This window comes from Paramisgurnus dabryanus, chromosome 11 (assembly GCF_030506205.2).
Source record: "Paramisgurnus dabryanus chromosome 11, PD_genome_1.1, whole genome shotgun sequence".
In the NCBI taxonomy this organism is placed as follows: Eukaryota; Metazoa; Chordata; class Actinopteri; order Cypriniformes; family Cobitidae; genus Paramisgurnus; species Paramisgurnus dabryanus.
The window spans coordinates 1,474,774-1,487,939 of record NC_133347.1 but is presented as its reverse complement, the minus strand read 5'-3'; the positions used below and the strand labels follow the sequence as shown (position 1 = coordinate 1,487,939).

Here is a 13,166-nt window from a genome sequence, read left to right as displayed (position 1 = left end):
AAAGAGAATCTTCATCACACTCTTCCTCACAGACACACTTAACTCTTAATGCAGCGCTGCTATATGACAGCTTGTCAATACGACAGCCATGATGGTCCGGATGTGTGATGTATATGCAGAGATGTGATGTGAAGTATCCTCTATGGGCTTGTCAAGAACACAGTTTCTGTTTAAGCAAAGATGTGACATTCACAGACCATCGACGGCGGCTGCTGTTTTAGTTCTGCACTAACAGGGTGAATGACACTGACAAAGATCAAAACTAAATTAACATTTCTCAAAAACTGAGTTCATAGACATGACAGATTCACTCCAGAAAACTGAAAACCTGCGAGTGACATCAACACACAAAAAAAACACATCCACTCAAGTTGTGATACTTGGTTTAATTCTTTATTAAGTCGCAGATATCGTTGAACAGGAATGTAAAGGTAAAAAATACCTGTGATTTAAAAATCTTTGAATCAACTAAACTTTCAAAAGATTTAAGGCTACAAAGCAAATAAAATAAAAAATGGACATATGTATATACGTGTAGACACAAGTGTCAAAGTCTGGGACGGAGATCCATCTCGAATCTTCATTGACATGATAATATGATTAATACTCTTAAATACTGATTCTGAGAATTTGAAAATAAAGCATTCCCCTTTCGGATCATTGCCTATTATCACTTTAAATCAATGACTTTCATTTGAATTATATAAGAAAGAAAGACTTCATCTGACCACACTGAGAGTAAAACATCAGAAAGATAGAAAGTACATCAAGAATCTGAATCATTTGACTGTAGTGTTATTTAGCTTTTAATGAAGTCCGTGCAGCATACTGTTGAAGAAAGAAAGAATGAAAGACGTCCAGTCGGGCTGTGCGTTTGTCTGATCATGCGATAGCTTTGGCTTCTGGTAAGAATGCCTCCCAATATTTTATTAACTAAAAAAAGAGACAAAGATAACAAAATAACATGAATATATTCATATCACTGCTCATGAAACATCAAAGTTAACTCTGATTGGATGATTTATAGGTTGATTTATAATGCATATTAATGCACATAATCATAATAAAGTATACTTGCTTTCATTCTTACCTAAATATGAAGTAATGTTGAGTTAAGGCATGTACTAAACATAAACTAATAAAGAGTCATCATTAACTACAACATGAACCTAACACATGAATTTATTTAAACTAATACATTAACTACCAACTAACAAACATGTCATGTTGTAGTTAATCATGAGTCTTTTTTGGTTTATGATTATTACATCTCTTAATTCAGCATTTAGTAAGAATTAATTTAGGTATTGTTCATTATGATTCATGGACCTTTATTATTATTTATATTTAGCAAACCCTCTTATGCAAGATTATTTTAACAGGTACCTGCTGTTGGGTATGAACCAGTGACTCCAGATATTTCAGGATAACCACTTTAAAATCCTTCACTCGATCTTTCTGTCAAGAGATAGAGACACTCGGCTCAGAGAAGCTGCTTGTTTATTTCAAAAGCGCTTTTAAAAACATTTTGACAGCTGAACTCACCTCAAATCTCCCCAACTCACGCCGGATGTTTTTTGATATCTGTTCAAAATCTCTTTCCCCCTGTTGTACTTTACTTTCCCACTGAATAACACACAAACACACAAGAAAGAGACACATTTATGACTTTCTGTGTGTACATCAAACACAAAGGGTCAGTTTCCCGGACAGGGTTTAGATTAATCCAGTACCAGGTCTTAGTTATATTAGGACATCTGAGTAGTTTTTACAAACATACCTTATAAAAAAACTACTGGTGTGCATCAAAACAATGACACTAATATATGTTAATATATGTCAATGCAAGACGTTTTCAAGCTCAAATATGAATTTTAGTTTGAGACTAGGATGGGATAAACCCGCCCAGGAAACCACCCCAAAGAGCTATAAAGTGACCGTTTCATCAGACGATTAAAGATCATCATGTGACCGATGGTGATGAATTCAAACAGATGAGATTCATGGGGATAAAAGCAAAATAATGAATCCTACAACATTAAAATACCACAACAACCCATGTACACAAAGATAAAGACGACATTAAACAGCATCTGTAGAAGTTAATACTCAAACTAAAGATGAAAATTAAGTGGGTTTTTAATCATAAAGTGAACAATGAATCCATAGAGTTTATTAACCACACACATAACTCAAAACTACACGGATCTATTAGATGTACATTGTGTGAATATAGTAGTGGTATGAAGTATTTTTAAAGACCAGACGTGATGTAAGACAGCAAATAAAATCAAAGCAAAGGTCCTACCTCCATAATCTCCTTTGAGGGGCGTGACAGGGGAAATGCAAAAATTAAAGAAGCTGATAATGTTTGCGTTTAAAAGAATCAATAATTGTCATGAAGTTTTGCATTTGTCTGGTGATTTAAAGTAATCAGTCGAGATATGAATGAACTGAAAGGAAGAAGAGCCGGAGAACATTCACCAAAACATGAATAAATCACTCGCCAGTAACTGCTATAAGACACACGCTTCATATCAAACTATAAATGTGATGCTTTATCTCCAGCAAAACAAATCAAAGACACACAAACTGTCACAAGAAAATATGAGCAACAAAATCTCCACTTTACAGACATTTCTGTCACGGTATTAAAGAAAAATAATGCAAAATACAGCCAGTGAGAAATAAGATTTCTTTAATTCACCTGCAACTGTAAATACTGTGGACTATAGGTTATAAGTTGACTTGTATAGTTGTTGTCATGAATGTTGTTACCTCCTTGATTTCCTCTTTGGCCTGTTGAAGTTTGTCGGGTTTATTTGCGTACTGAAGCTTTGCCTCCGCCTCTCTCTTGCGTTGCAGCATAACCTGTGCGTCCTGCCATTTACCCCAAGTCTTCATCCGCTGGTCAAACACTCCCTACCGAGTACAAACCCATGATGAACAGCAAGAATAACAAAGATTCTGAGTTAAATCTTAAGTTATTTTTAATGGTTATGTGTAAAGCATGTAGTTGTAGCGGTACAGCAGTAATGTGGACACATTTCCATTCACCTTAACCGCGGTGAGAAGTCGTACGTAGTCTCCCAACAGCTCAGCGAAAAGATAAAAATCAGCATACGCCTGCTCCTGATGTAGCTGATCCATCTTCTCCTCCACCTCAGCCAGCTGGGACAGCGCCCGCGACAGCGCCGTGTGATCCTCCGAGTTTCCCAGCATGGCGGTGCTCTTTGCGAAGGCCGCCGTGTTTATGGACAACTCTGAAAGAGCAACAAAAGTAGATTTGTGACCCGTAAATGGCAAATGGAGTCAGAATAAGCTAATTTTCAAAAATTAGTTCTTTATATTTTGACATCCTCTATTAAAAAAAAAATCGAATAATGACGAATAATGACAGAACCTGTTTGAAGTTGATCAAGTCAGCAAAGTCAATTTTGAGAAAAACCCCAGTTAAAGATCAACAAAATCACTGCATCCATACCTTAAAATCACTGTGCAACACAAAGTCAAAAACAATATCTATAGGAAAAATATCTGTTCAATTTTTTTCTTTCTTTCATTGTTTGATTGACACTGAGATTTAAGATCTACTGCAGGGCTAGTAAACCGGCGGCACTCGTGAAACCATTCACTTGAGACATAACAGATTATATCTGTGTGAATTCTTGTCAAACAGATATTTATAAAACTGTAATTCTGTGTATTTGTGTATATATCAGTGTCTGTGTGCTTGCTTCAGATCTATCAGTCAGCGTGAGGAAGATTGTTTTCATGTCTTATCGCTCTTAAAGTCCCCCTAACCTAGAAAAAGCACTTCAAAATGTGTTTCTATCAGAAAATGTGTGTGCAGAAACCTCCTGTTATTATACAAATCTCTTCTTCTTTGTGTAATCGCCTTTAAACCGCAACAGTCACAGAGGCGGTTGGGGATTAGGCATGGGCCGATTACCGGTTTCAAGGTATACCGAGGTTTAAAACAGTCAAGGTTTCAAAACCACTAAAATGTTCTGTGATACCGTCTCCAAGGTATGAGCTGTGCTTATACAAAACTCATTAAATCATGAAGTCATGTGATTGATTTGATGTTTACATTTAATATACATTACAAAAATATTATATGTGTTGAAAGCATATTATAATTTAAAGGCTTTATTGTACCTTGCTTTTGAAAATAACACATTTTAGTGTTGCAATGGCAAAACCGCAACACCGTGAAACCGTGGTATTTTTGCTAAAGGTTATCATACCGCCAGAATCTTATACCGGCCCATGCCTATTGGGGATCCCCATCAATATGATGTCACATTAATTACCCCCATCCACAACCATAACCATCCATAAACACTTACAGACTCTGCCTTATGAGCGCGTAGTTTAACCTTCTGTCAGAGACACATGTTTTGATGTAGTCCAAAGTACACGTTTAAGCGCTCAACCCCCTACTTTACATACAAAAGCTTTCTTTGCGTTTAAAGAAACACACACAAAAACAGCCACAAATGGCCAAGTTCAACATCGTATAATGAAAGATCTGTGGTGAAACTTTACAGACACATTCTGGGGATAGCAGAGATTATTTTTATATTGCTGAAAACACCTAGGTTAGCGGCCCTTTAATAACTCGTAACATCAAGCAAATCCTGCGCTTTATTTACTTATTCCAGCATGTTTTAAAGGTCACGTTTTTCCTGATATCATTTTTTAAACCCTAGTTAGTTTATAATGTTGCTATAATAGCATAAATAATAGCTGTAAAATGATAAAGCTCAAAGTTCACTGCCAGGCGATATATTTTCTTCAATAGAATTCCTCTTTAAAAGCCTACAACGAACGGCCGGTTTGGACTACAGCCCTCTATTTCCTCCTTTAATGATGTCAGTAAAACAGTTTGTTGCTTAATGTTCTTATTTTTATTTCAACCAAAAGTGACATTTAGACATTTTTTTTAACAAAAATACACTGTGCGCATTTCCACTCATTTAGACAGCACAGGTCAGACTTACCCTTCCGGTGACACACGAGAGATTCAACGCTTGCGTGAAGTTTTCTGAGCTGAACATCCAGATTCTCAAACTGAAGCTGTTTCTCCTCAAACCACTTTAATGAGAAACACACGAGAAAAGAGGAGACACACAGGGATGGGGATAAACTCTCTATAGTACATGCATTTATAAATACATAGCAATAAAAAGCTTTTTAAAGAAACTTAAAATGTCACACAAACACACACACACACACACACACACACACAGTCTCTCTCTCTCAGGATTCAGGCCAGAAAGCAGCTCATTAATTCGTCTCATTATTCAAGTCCAGAAATCAGACCCTTACCGCATCCGATTCATTCATCTTGATTGTCATTTTGTTGACAGCGTCGGCCGCTTTGTTTACCATCCTCAATATTCCGGCCCCACTCAGCGCCTGTGTGCTAACCGCTCGCGGCAGCTGGGATAAAATGACAAATAAGGGCAAACAAACCGGTTAACAGGCCGCGGCTCAGATCCGATCCCACAGGGACCTTTTCTCCTCCCTCCCTCCCCGCAACCCCGCCCTCCACCGGGAGCACACTGGGATTTTCTCCGGTCCCATACATTTCAATGCTGCCTCCAATTTAATACGTTTCACCCAGGAAAACTCTCAGAGGGCCCGCCGGCAAAAATAGCTTTCAATTGCCCCTGGACCATTTAGCCCTTTACAATTGCTCCAGTCAGTCCTCCATTATACATAGTTAATACAGACGCTTCTCGGCTCGTACGCCGTTGACGTGACCCAACGGGAAACAAATGACTCGAAAAGCTGAAATTCATTGGAACGGTTCGGCTCGAGAAAACCGCAGAGAATGAGGAATGTTTACATATTTAAGCACATCTTAAAGATAAGGCGTTTATAAATGTGGTTTTCTAACCGTACCTCTGAACTCTCCAGAAACTGCAGAACATCCGGATCTTTGAGCAGCGCGGGATGTTTGACGGTCCTCATTAGATACCTGAAACACAACAGACATTGCTTGTAAAACTCACCTGTCCGGATTCAGTTCTTTAACAAATAAAGTCTACACGAGCCGACGGAGGAAAAGCCGCCCGAACCGCCGTGACCTTTACGTCAATCACTGGGCTGATAAAAAGGGCAATGAAATGTCAGAACCTCACTTAACTTTCATTTTTATTCCCTTCATCAGCTCGTACAAAACCAGCTGCTAAACCTCCCGAGCTCAACCATCATCATTTATCTAATATTTGTTGTTTAACCTTTTAGCCACTAAACACCCAAACACAACTGATCTTTTCACAACAACTGCTCGCATTGTTAAAACATAAGAAAACATTCAGGAACAAAGAGCAGAAACACAGACGATCGTATGAAACTAAATTAAGACAATTTAAGCATTAAATGAGCGTGCATTGACTAAAAGTGCATGAACATTTATTTGTGTTGTAAGGGACAGATGTTGTGCATTTAGATTTAAATACCTCTCCAAAGCTGATCTTCTTTTCTCCACAAACTCTACCGATGATAAATCCTCTTTCCCAACTTTGACTTTTGTCATTCCTATAACAAACCAAACACAAATCATCTCAACATTAATTCATTCACACGTGTGTTCTGACATCATTACATTTAGATGTTTATTCGAGGATATGGTTATTTCATACTTACCCACAATGCTTTTCTCTGGAGCAGGTGGCACAATGTATCCAATGTGAATGTATTTGGATGCTAATTTACTGTGCAAACCCAGAAAATCACTAAACCTCCTCTTGACTGAGAACTCATCTCTGGTGAAAATGGCCAGGCTGGTCTATAGAGATAGAGAAATATTAAAGTGACTCATGAAGGTCCAGTACATCACAGTCTGTACATCAAAGTCTTTTACTCACCTTAGTGCTCACTTTATACACCATGAACGCATTCATGCCATCACCTAAACAAAATACAAATACACTAAGAATAACTAACTAGTATGAAAGGTACTGAAGTTCAGCTTTAACTCATGATGATGATTTTTTTTTTTTTTTTTTTTTTTTTTTTTTAATTTTTTTGGGCCATTTTTGCCTTTTTTATTGATAGTAAGTAATGGAGAGGCGACAGGAAAGTACAGGGTGAAGAGAGGGGTATGGGATTGGCAAAGGACCTCGAGCCGGGATTCGAACTCGGGTCGCCGGAAGTGCGTTTGCACCATATGTCGGAGCACTTTCCACTACACCATCGACTCCGACATGATGATGATTTTTATTTAATTTTACAGAGGTTCAGGCAATGAGCTTAAAAATATGAATAACATTAAAAATACATCTCAGGGTTCCCACTCTTAAGTCAAAATCCCTGACTTTCACCGACTAAAAAGCTGAATGTCTTGACCTGTCTGAGATGCCGTGAGTCTGATGATGTAGTTTACACCGTGAGTTTATAAAAATTTAGCTTAATGAAATGAATAAACAGTGCCAATAAACAGCTGTTTAAATTAAAGTCATCAGAGACCCGGAAACGGTTTTCCTTACATCACAAGGTAATAAGCGGATTACATTTTTATAAATGATTAAAGCAACAAACAAAAACCCCTTATATTCCAGGACGTGGCGAAAAATATAAAATTCCCTGACTTTTAAACAATTGAAACTTTCCTCAAGACATGACAAGACAAACTAAAGTGAAAGACAGTATTTCTAATGTTTCTGCTTTTAAAGAGACAGACAGAAATGTTTTTTAAATGAAAGATTTCTCACTAAACAGAGCTGTTTTTTGGGACAGGCTCAGATTTAATCATGTTAACAGAGACAGTGTGCTACAAATATTAAAGATGATTTTATCATAATTTATGTTATTAACTAGTGTGTATGAAAACGCCTCTTTTTCATCGTTTTTCAAGGTATTTATTTATTGTGTGGTGTTTGCAGGAACTAATAAAACAGTAAATACACTCCCGAGAAGCAGAGAGCAAATCCTCCACCTGATAACATTTGAAAAGGTCTATTGATTTTACAATGTACGGCAAGAGATGCCGGCAAACACTCGTCTCACGAGGCCAAAGGCTTTTCTTCATAACGCAGACAGCAGTGAAGAGAGAGAAATATTCTCATTCTTACCCACTTTCTCAGGGTCAGACACTGAAATCTGGATGTCAAATGTGTCCCTGTTTTCTTCATCTTCATCCTAGATCATAAAAGTCCATTAGTATATTACAGGGCTAGTCAACTGGCGGCCCGCGAGCCAAATGCGGCCCTCCAATCATCTTTATCCGGCCTGCCGGTCATCTTTTTCTGATTTACAATCAGTGTATTTACTTTTACCTTTCCACTTTACATGACAAATGACGGCCAAAAAGACGATTAGTAAAGAAAACATGAAGTGCAATTTCAGTCATTAGGAGAAGACTGACTATATGTTGTGAGTACTTGAAATGTAACAATTTATAAAAGTTAAACAGTTATAAACAAAAGAAGTTTAAGAGCTCTACATGTGTTGATTATTTACACTTGCACTTTTTTGAGCAATGTTCATAGTTGAACTATTAACATTTGACTCTTGCAATGTTAAACTGCAATTGTTTTTAAAATATTCTGAAAGAAAATATGAGTTTTTAGTAATTAAAAGGCAAAATACTGAATACAAGATGAGTGCATCTTTTATGACAATGCATGTTTTTAATTTATGACCTATAACAAAAAGTAACAAAAACAACACAAGTTATAACATATATATAATAATAATAATAATTATAATAATAAATAATAGAATACATCCAGAAAATACAGGAAATGTGTATAAAGAATTAAAAAGATAAAAACTGTATAAAAATGTAAACTGCAAGTTTTTAGGGTAAACTCCCCTTCCACTTGATCGATAGCAAGACACTGCAGGATCTCTTAAACATAAATTAAATTAAATCCTAATTTCTAATTTTAAAGAAATTAGTTTTTTTACTTCATTCTGCCCAAAAACCCTCAAGATGTGTTTAGTGCCAAGAGACGTCACACTAAACACAGACGATGCCTAAAGAAGACACTTATTCCAGATTTTTTTTTTCATATTTCCTGTATTTTCTTGTTTGTATAAAATAGATTGAAAAAAAATATCGATGGACATTAAAACTTCTAAAACAACAAGTCTGGTGGTGGTGGCCTAAGACTTTTGCGCGGTAAAAGTTGGGCCAACATCATATTTACAATTATAAAATCTGTCCCTCAAAGAAGAGTAGTTGAAGACCCCTGGTAAATAATAAAACATGAAAATACTAAATAAAAAAAAAAATAAAAAAAATGACATCACACACATTTCTTACATGTGCTTCTGTGTACATCATCATCATCATCATCATCATCTCGTCAGACGTAAACTGCACTTTCACAACAACAACCCAAAACACAACACAGCCTATAGAAAACCTTATATCACAAAAATTATTTTTCTATTCAGTGTCTATGAGGGTTCAATTTTCGGTAAACCTGCTACCAAAATGAAATTAAAATACCAATGTATGTCCATCATATAACCAGCTTGCTAATTTCACCTGAATCCATCAGGGAGTTAGTTGAGCAGATTTCAAAAGTAGCTCACTCACCTCCTCCATCAATCGGTCAAAAGCGGCCACATCGACTCTTGGGTTCATCATGACGGTGGGTGTGACGGGTGTGATGGCGGGCGATGGGCCGTCAGACAGAATCGGCTGTCGCTCTGGACTGTCCAGTGAAACCTCCTCTGTCGCTTCTACACAGACGATAGAAAAACATTTCAGATGCAGTTAAAAATCATTCAAACTGAGACAAAAACACTGCTAGGTTAGTCAGTCAGTTGGTTAATATAGTAAAACAACTAGTCCTCAGAAGTGAATCAATGGCTTTGACCTTTGTCTACTGATCACTTCTAAACTATATTTCAACATTTCTGAGCCGGGTTTCCACTGCCACGATGATGCAGGCTGTTGCTAGGGCTTTTCTATGTGGTTGCTAAGCTGATCTAAGTGTTTAAAAAATAATCAAGTGATCTTTTAAAATGAGCAATCCAAAAAACATCACACCAGCAAAGAGGTCGTCCTGATCATCATCATCTTCATCATCATCATCATCTAGGATCATCTCAGCGTGTTTGGGTCCATTAGTGCTGCTGCTGATGTCTTCTGCTTGCAGGTTTGCTGGTTGTGGAGATGTTGAACTGGACTTTAAGAAAAAACACAAAGAAAAACATGATTGTGCATTCATTTATTCATATGCTTAGTTAAAAATATAAAGACAATCACAGCAATAAACCCAAAGGACTAACTCGGTTGTATTGGTGCAGTTTTTCAGATCAGGAGACAAACACACAGAATAATGAAGTGATGGCTCAGTAGAGAAACCTGAAGGTATCATCAATATGTTCAAATCACACACATCAATCTTCTCTATTAAACTACCAAGACTGCTGCAAATCATTCAAATAATTTCATTCAAAGCCTTATCATGATAACCTATATACTATAAATAAACTTATCAAAAAAGATCATCCAGAGCATCCAGACAGAGTTCAGCTTCAACCCAAATCAAACAAACCCTAACCAACAAATCTAAACTCTGAATACTCACTAGAAGAAACCAATGAATTCTTTGGCTTTTCACCAATTTTACTGATAATATACATCAACTTAAATGGTCAATTTTCATTTAATGTCTGGATTCTGGAAGTGATCGCTTGTGTCTGAGAGTCAACGGGAGGAAGGAAACTCCGCATAAATCCTGATTCATGACATTCCCTGCGATTCTGAGCTGAGGCCAAATACATCATCTCTTCTTAAAAATAATTACAAATAAACAAGTAAAAAAAACATTTTTTTTTCGGAATGATTATTTTTTTAAAGTCTTCCCAAATAAAAGAGAATCAGATTATAATTGATATTCAGCTAACAGAGCTCATGGCCTTTACATTACCTTCATCTCAGCAGGTCATTAAAGTTAAAGTTTACTACTTCTGTCATAAACACACACACACACACACACACACACACACACACACACACACACACACACACACACACACACACACACACACACACGAAACTCATGACCGGATGTGTGATGAGTAAGAGGACTGTTTAAAATCTGCTGACCAGGTGTTATGACATAAAGATCACATGATCACACACTTTTACTTTCTAACAGAAAAACAGATGAATGGATCTGTTAAATAAGTTTATGCGTTCTGTCAGAAGTACTAGTAAGTTAGTGAAGTGGAGCACTACTAAGGCTACAATCATGGTATTTTATGAGAATTAATGCGCTGTCATATGTCCATGTGCCACAAAGAGGGACTACTGTTGTATATGCTCTCAAAGATTAAAACATAGTGTTACTATACAAAATAACATGGTTTCCCATAGTAAATAAATGCAAAACGTGAAATTACTATAGTATCCTGTAAACAAAATGGAACTGTTTATTTAATAACTAAAAGGTGACTAATTTCATTTAAATAATTTACACAATATTAATTAAACGTGTGCGAACTAGTAACTGGTTATTGTGAATAAAATTCGTCTTCGTCACAGTTTGAATATTCTCTCTGCGCTCATATGACGCAGTGTTGATGTTCAGCAAGCAGCCGCGTTGCGCATGCGTCTTCTGCATCTCTAGTCGTTCTTTAAATTAAATAAAATGTGTCAGGATGGAAAGAAATGCGCAGATAACGTATAACTGTGTGTAAACACTGATTTGTGCACAAACATGTTAAGCAGAGCTGCGTGTAAACTTCCTGTCAGTAAAGAGTGAATCCGCTGAGAGTAACCGCGAGTCATTATGAGCGCGTCGTGTCGTCTCACCTCGATCACGCTCACGGTACTGACGAACAGATCCTCGCCGTCTTCGAGTTCTGTAAAGTCCGACTGTAGATCGTCATGCAAAGGTGGAGGTTCTCTGTCCTCCGCCATCTTCAACAATAACAGCCGAATAAAGTGACAGCGAGAGAGTCAGTGCACGATGAAGAGAGTCATGTGACCGAGTCCCATGACAGAAGCGCTTCGTGCAGCTCGTGCTCCGCCCTCACTGCGCAGGACACGCGACCGTTTGGTTTCTACATCTACTGAGCTGCCTTTCATCATTGGTTAGGAGGAGAGATCAAAGTTATATATTCTAGGTGGAGTTTAGTTAACAAAAGCGGAAGGTTTATCCAGATTCATCTTTCCTGATCTTTCTTTCTTTGTTCTGTTCAGGATTCAACCTGTAATGATATTCATAAATTTTTGTTTATTTTTTGAAGCCAATGACTTATTATAAGGTTGATAATAAAGAGTGTAAATAATTGCCTTATAAATGGTAAAAATATATTTGATTAAAAAAATCCATGCAAAAAAGAGAGTTATTCCAAGAGGGACATTTTATTGAAATTCCATCATTAGGGATGTTAATTGGAGTAAAGCACTATACATTTTGTATTTCAAATAAAGTAACAGAAGTTCATATGTTGCTCTCTAAGTTTATGGACATTGGGAAAGAATGCTCTTTTTGTAATAGTAGTAAGGAGTCTTTATGCCATTTGTGGACAGGCATTTTGGAAAGATTGTTTTTCTAACTTTTCCACTAAACTGTGTTCAGTCATGTTAGATCTGGTCTCCACACCACAGACAAAATAAAAAACGATCCAGCCCCGGACACCAGATCACGTCAGAAAACATAAGTTTACTTTGTTAAAGCATCTGTCAGATACAAGGCTGATCAATCGTTGCTAGAGGAGAGCATAAACAGAGTTGTGAGACGGAGGTTTAGATGATAAAAATAGAACAGAGTTTTATTGATGGACAGAAAGTTTCAGTTGCATATGCCTCAATGTTCAAACCTCGTCTACCCCAGGAATACAGCATGCACGGTTATATCCAAAATTGCTCAGCTGCAACATCCCTTAGACCTTGGGCTTCCATAAACATTCTCTTTATCTATCTTGTTTACACACAGACAGAACAGTTCTATGAAACTTAACCACTAAGAGACATATAAAATATAGATTAATGAATGATATAATAAAATGTAGAAATATAATAATGAATGAATAAATGAATAATGAATAAAAACAATAATGAATAAATGAATTAATAAACAATAATGTAATAATAAAAATGATAATAATGAAATTGATAATGATAAAATGATATTAAATAATCAAATACAATAATTAAATGGATAAAAACTAATGATTATAAA

General features: G+C 36.6%; 1 protein-coding gene across 1 annotated transcript; it reads right to left on the bottom strand.

The window, feature by feature from the left end:
- Positions 1-371: 371 nt before the first annotated feature.
- On the bottom strand, positions 372-12,065 carry snx2 (sorting nexin 2). The gene is made up of 15 exons (XM_065270223.2): positions 11,792-12,065; positions 10,019-10,157; positions 9,563-9,708; positions 8,088-8,154; positions 6,882-6,925; positions 6,661-6,802; positions 6,474-6,552; positions 5,914-5,989; positions 5,335-5,448; positions 5,007-5,100; positions 3,058-3,263; positions 2,779-2,922; positions 1,546-1,626; positions 1,387-1,458; positions 372-933 (listed from the first exon to the last, which is right to left on the bottom strand). Exons 1-15 carry the CDS (start codon positions 11,897-11,899, stop codon positions 883-885), a joined length of 1,563 nt encoding a protein of 520 aa, XP_065126295.2. The 5' UTR covers positions 11,900-12,065; the 3' UTR covers positions 372-882.
- Positions 12,066-13,166: the final 1,101 nt, after the last annotated feature.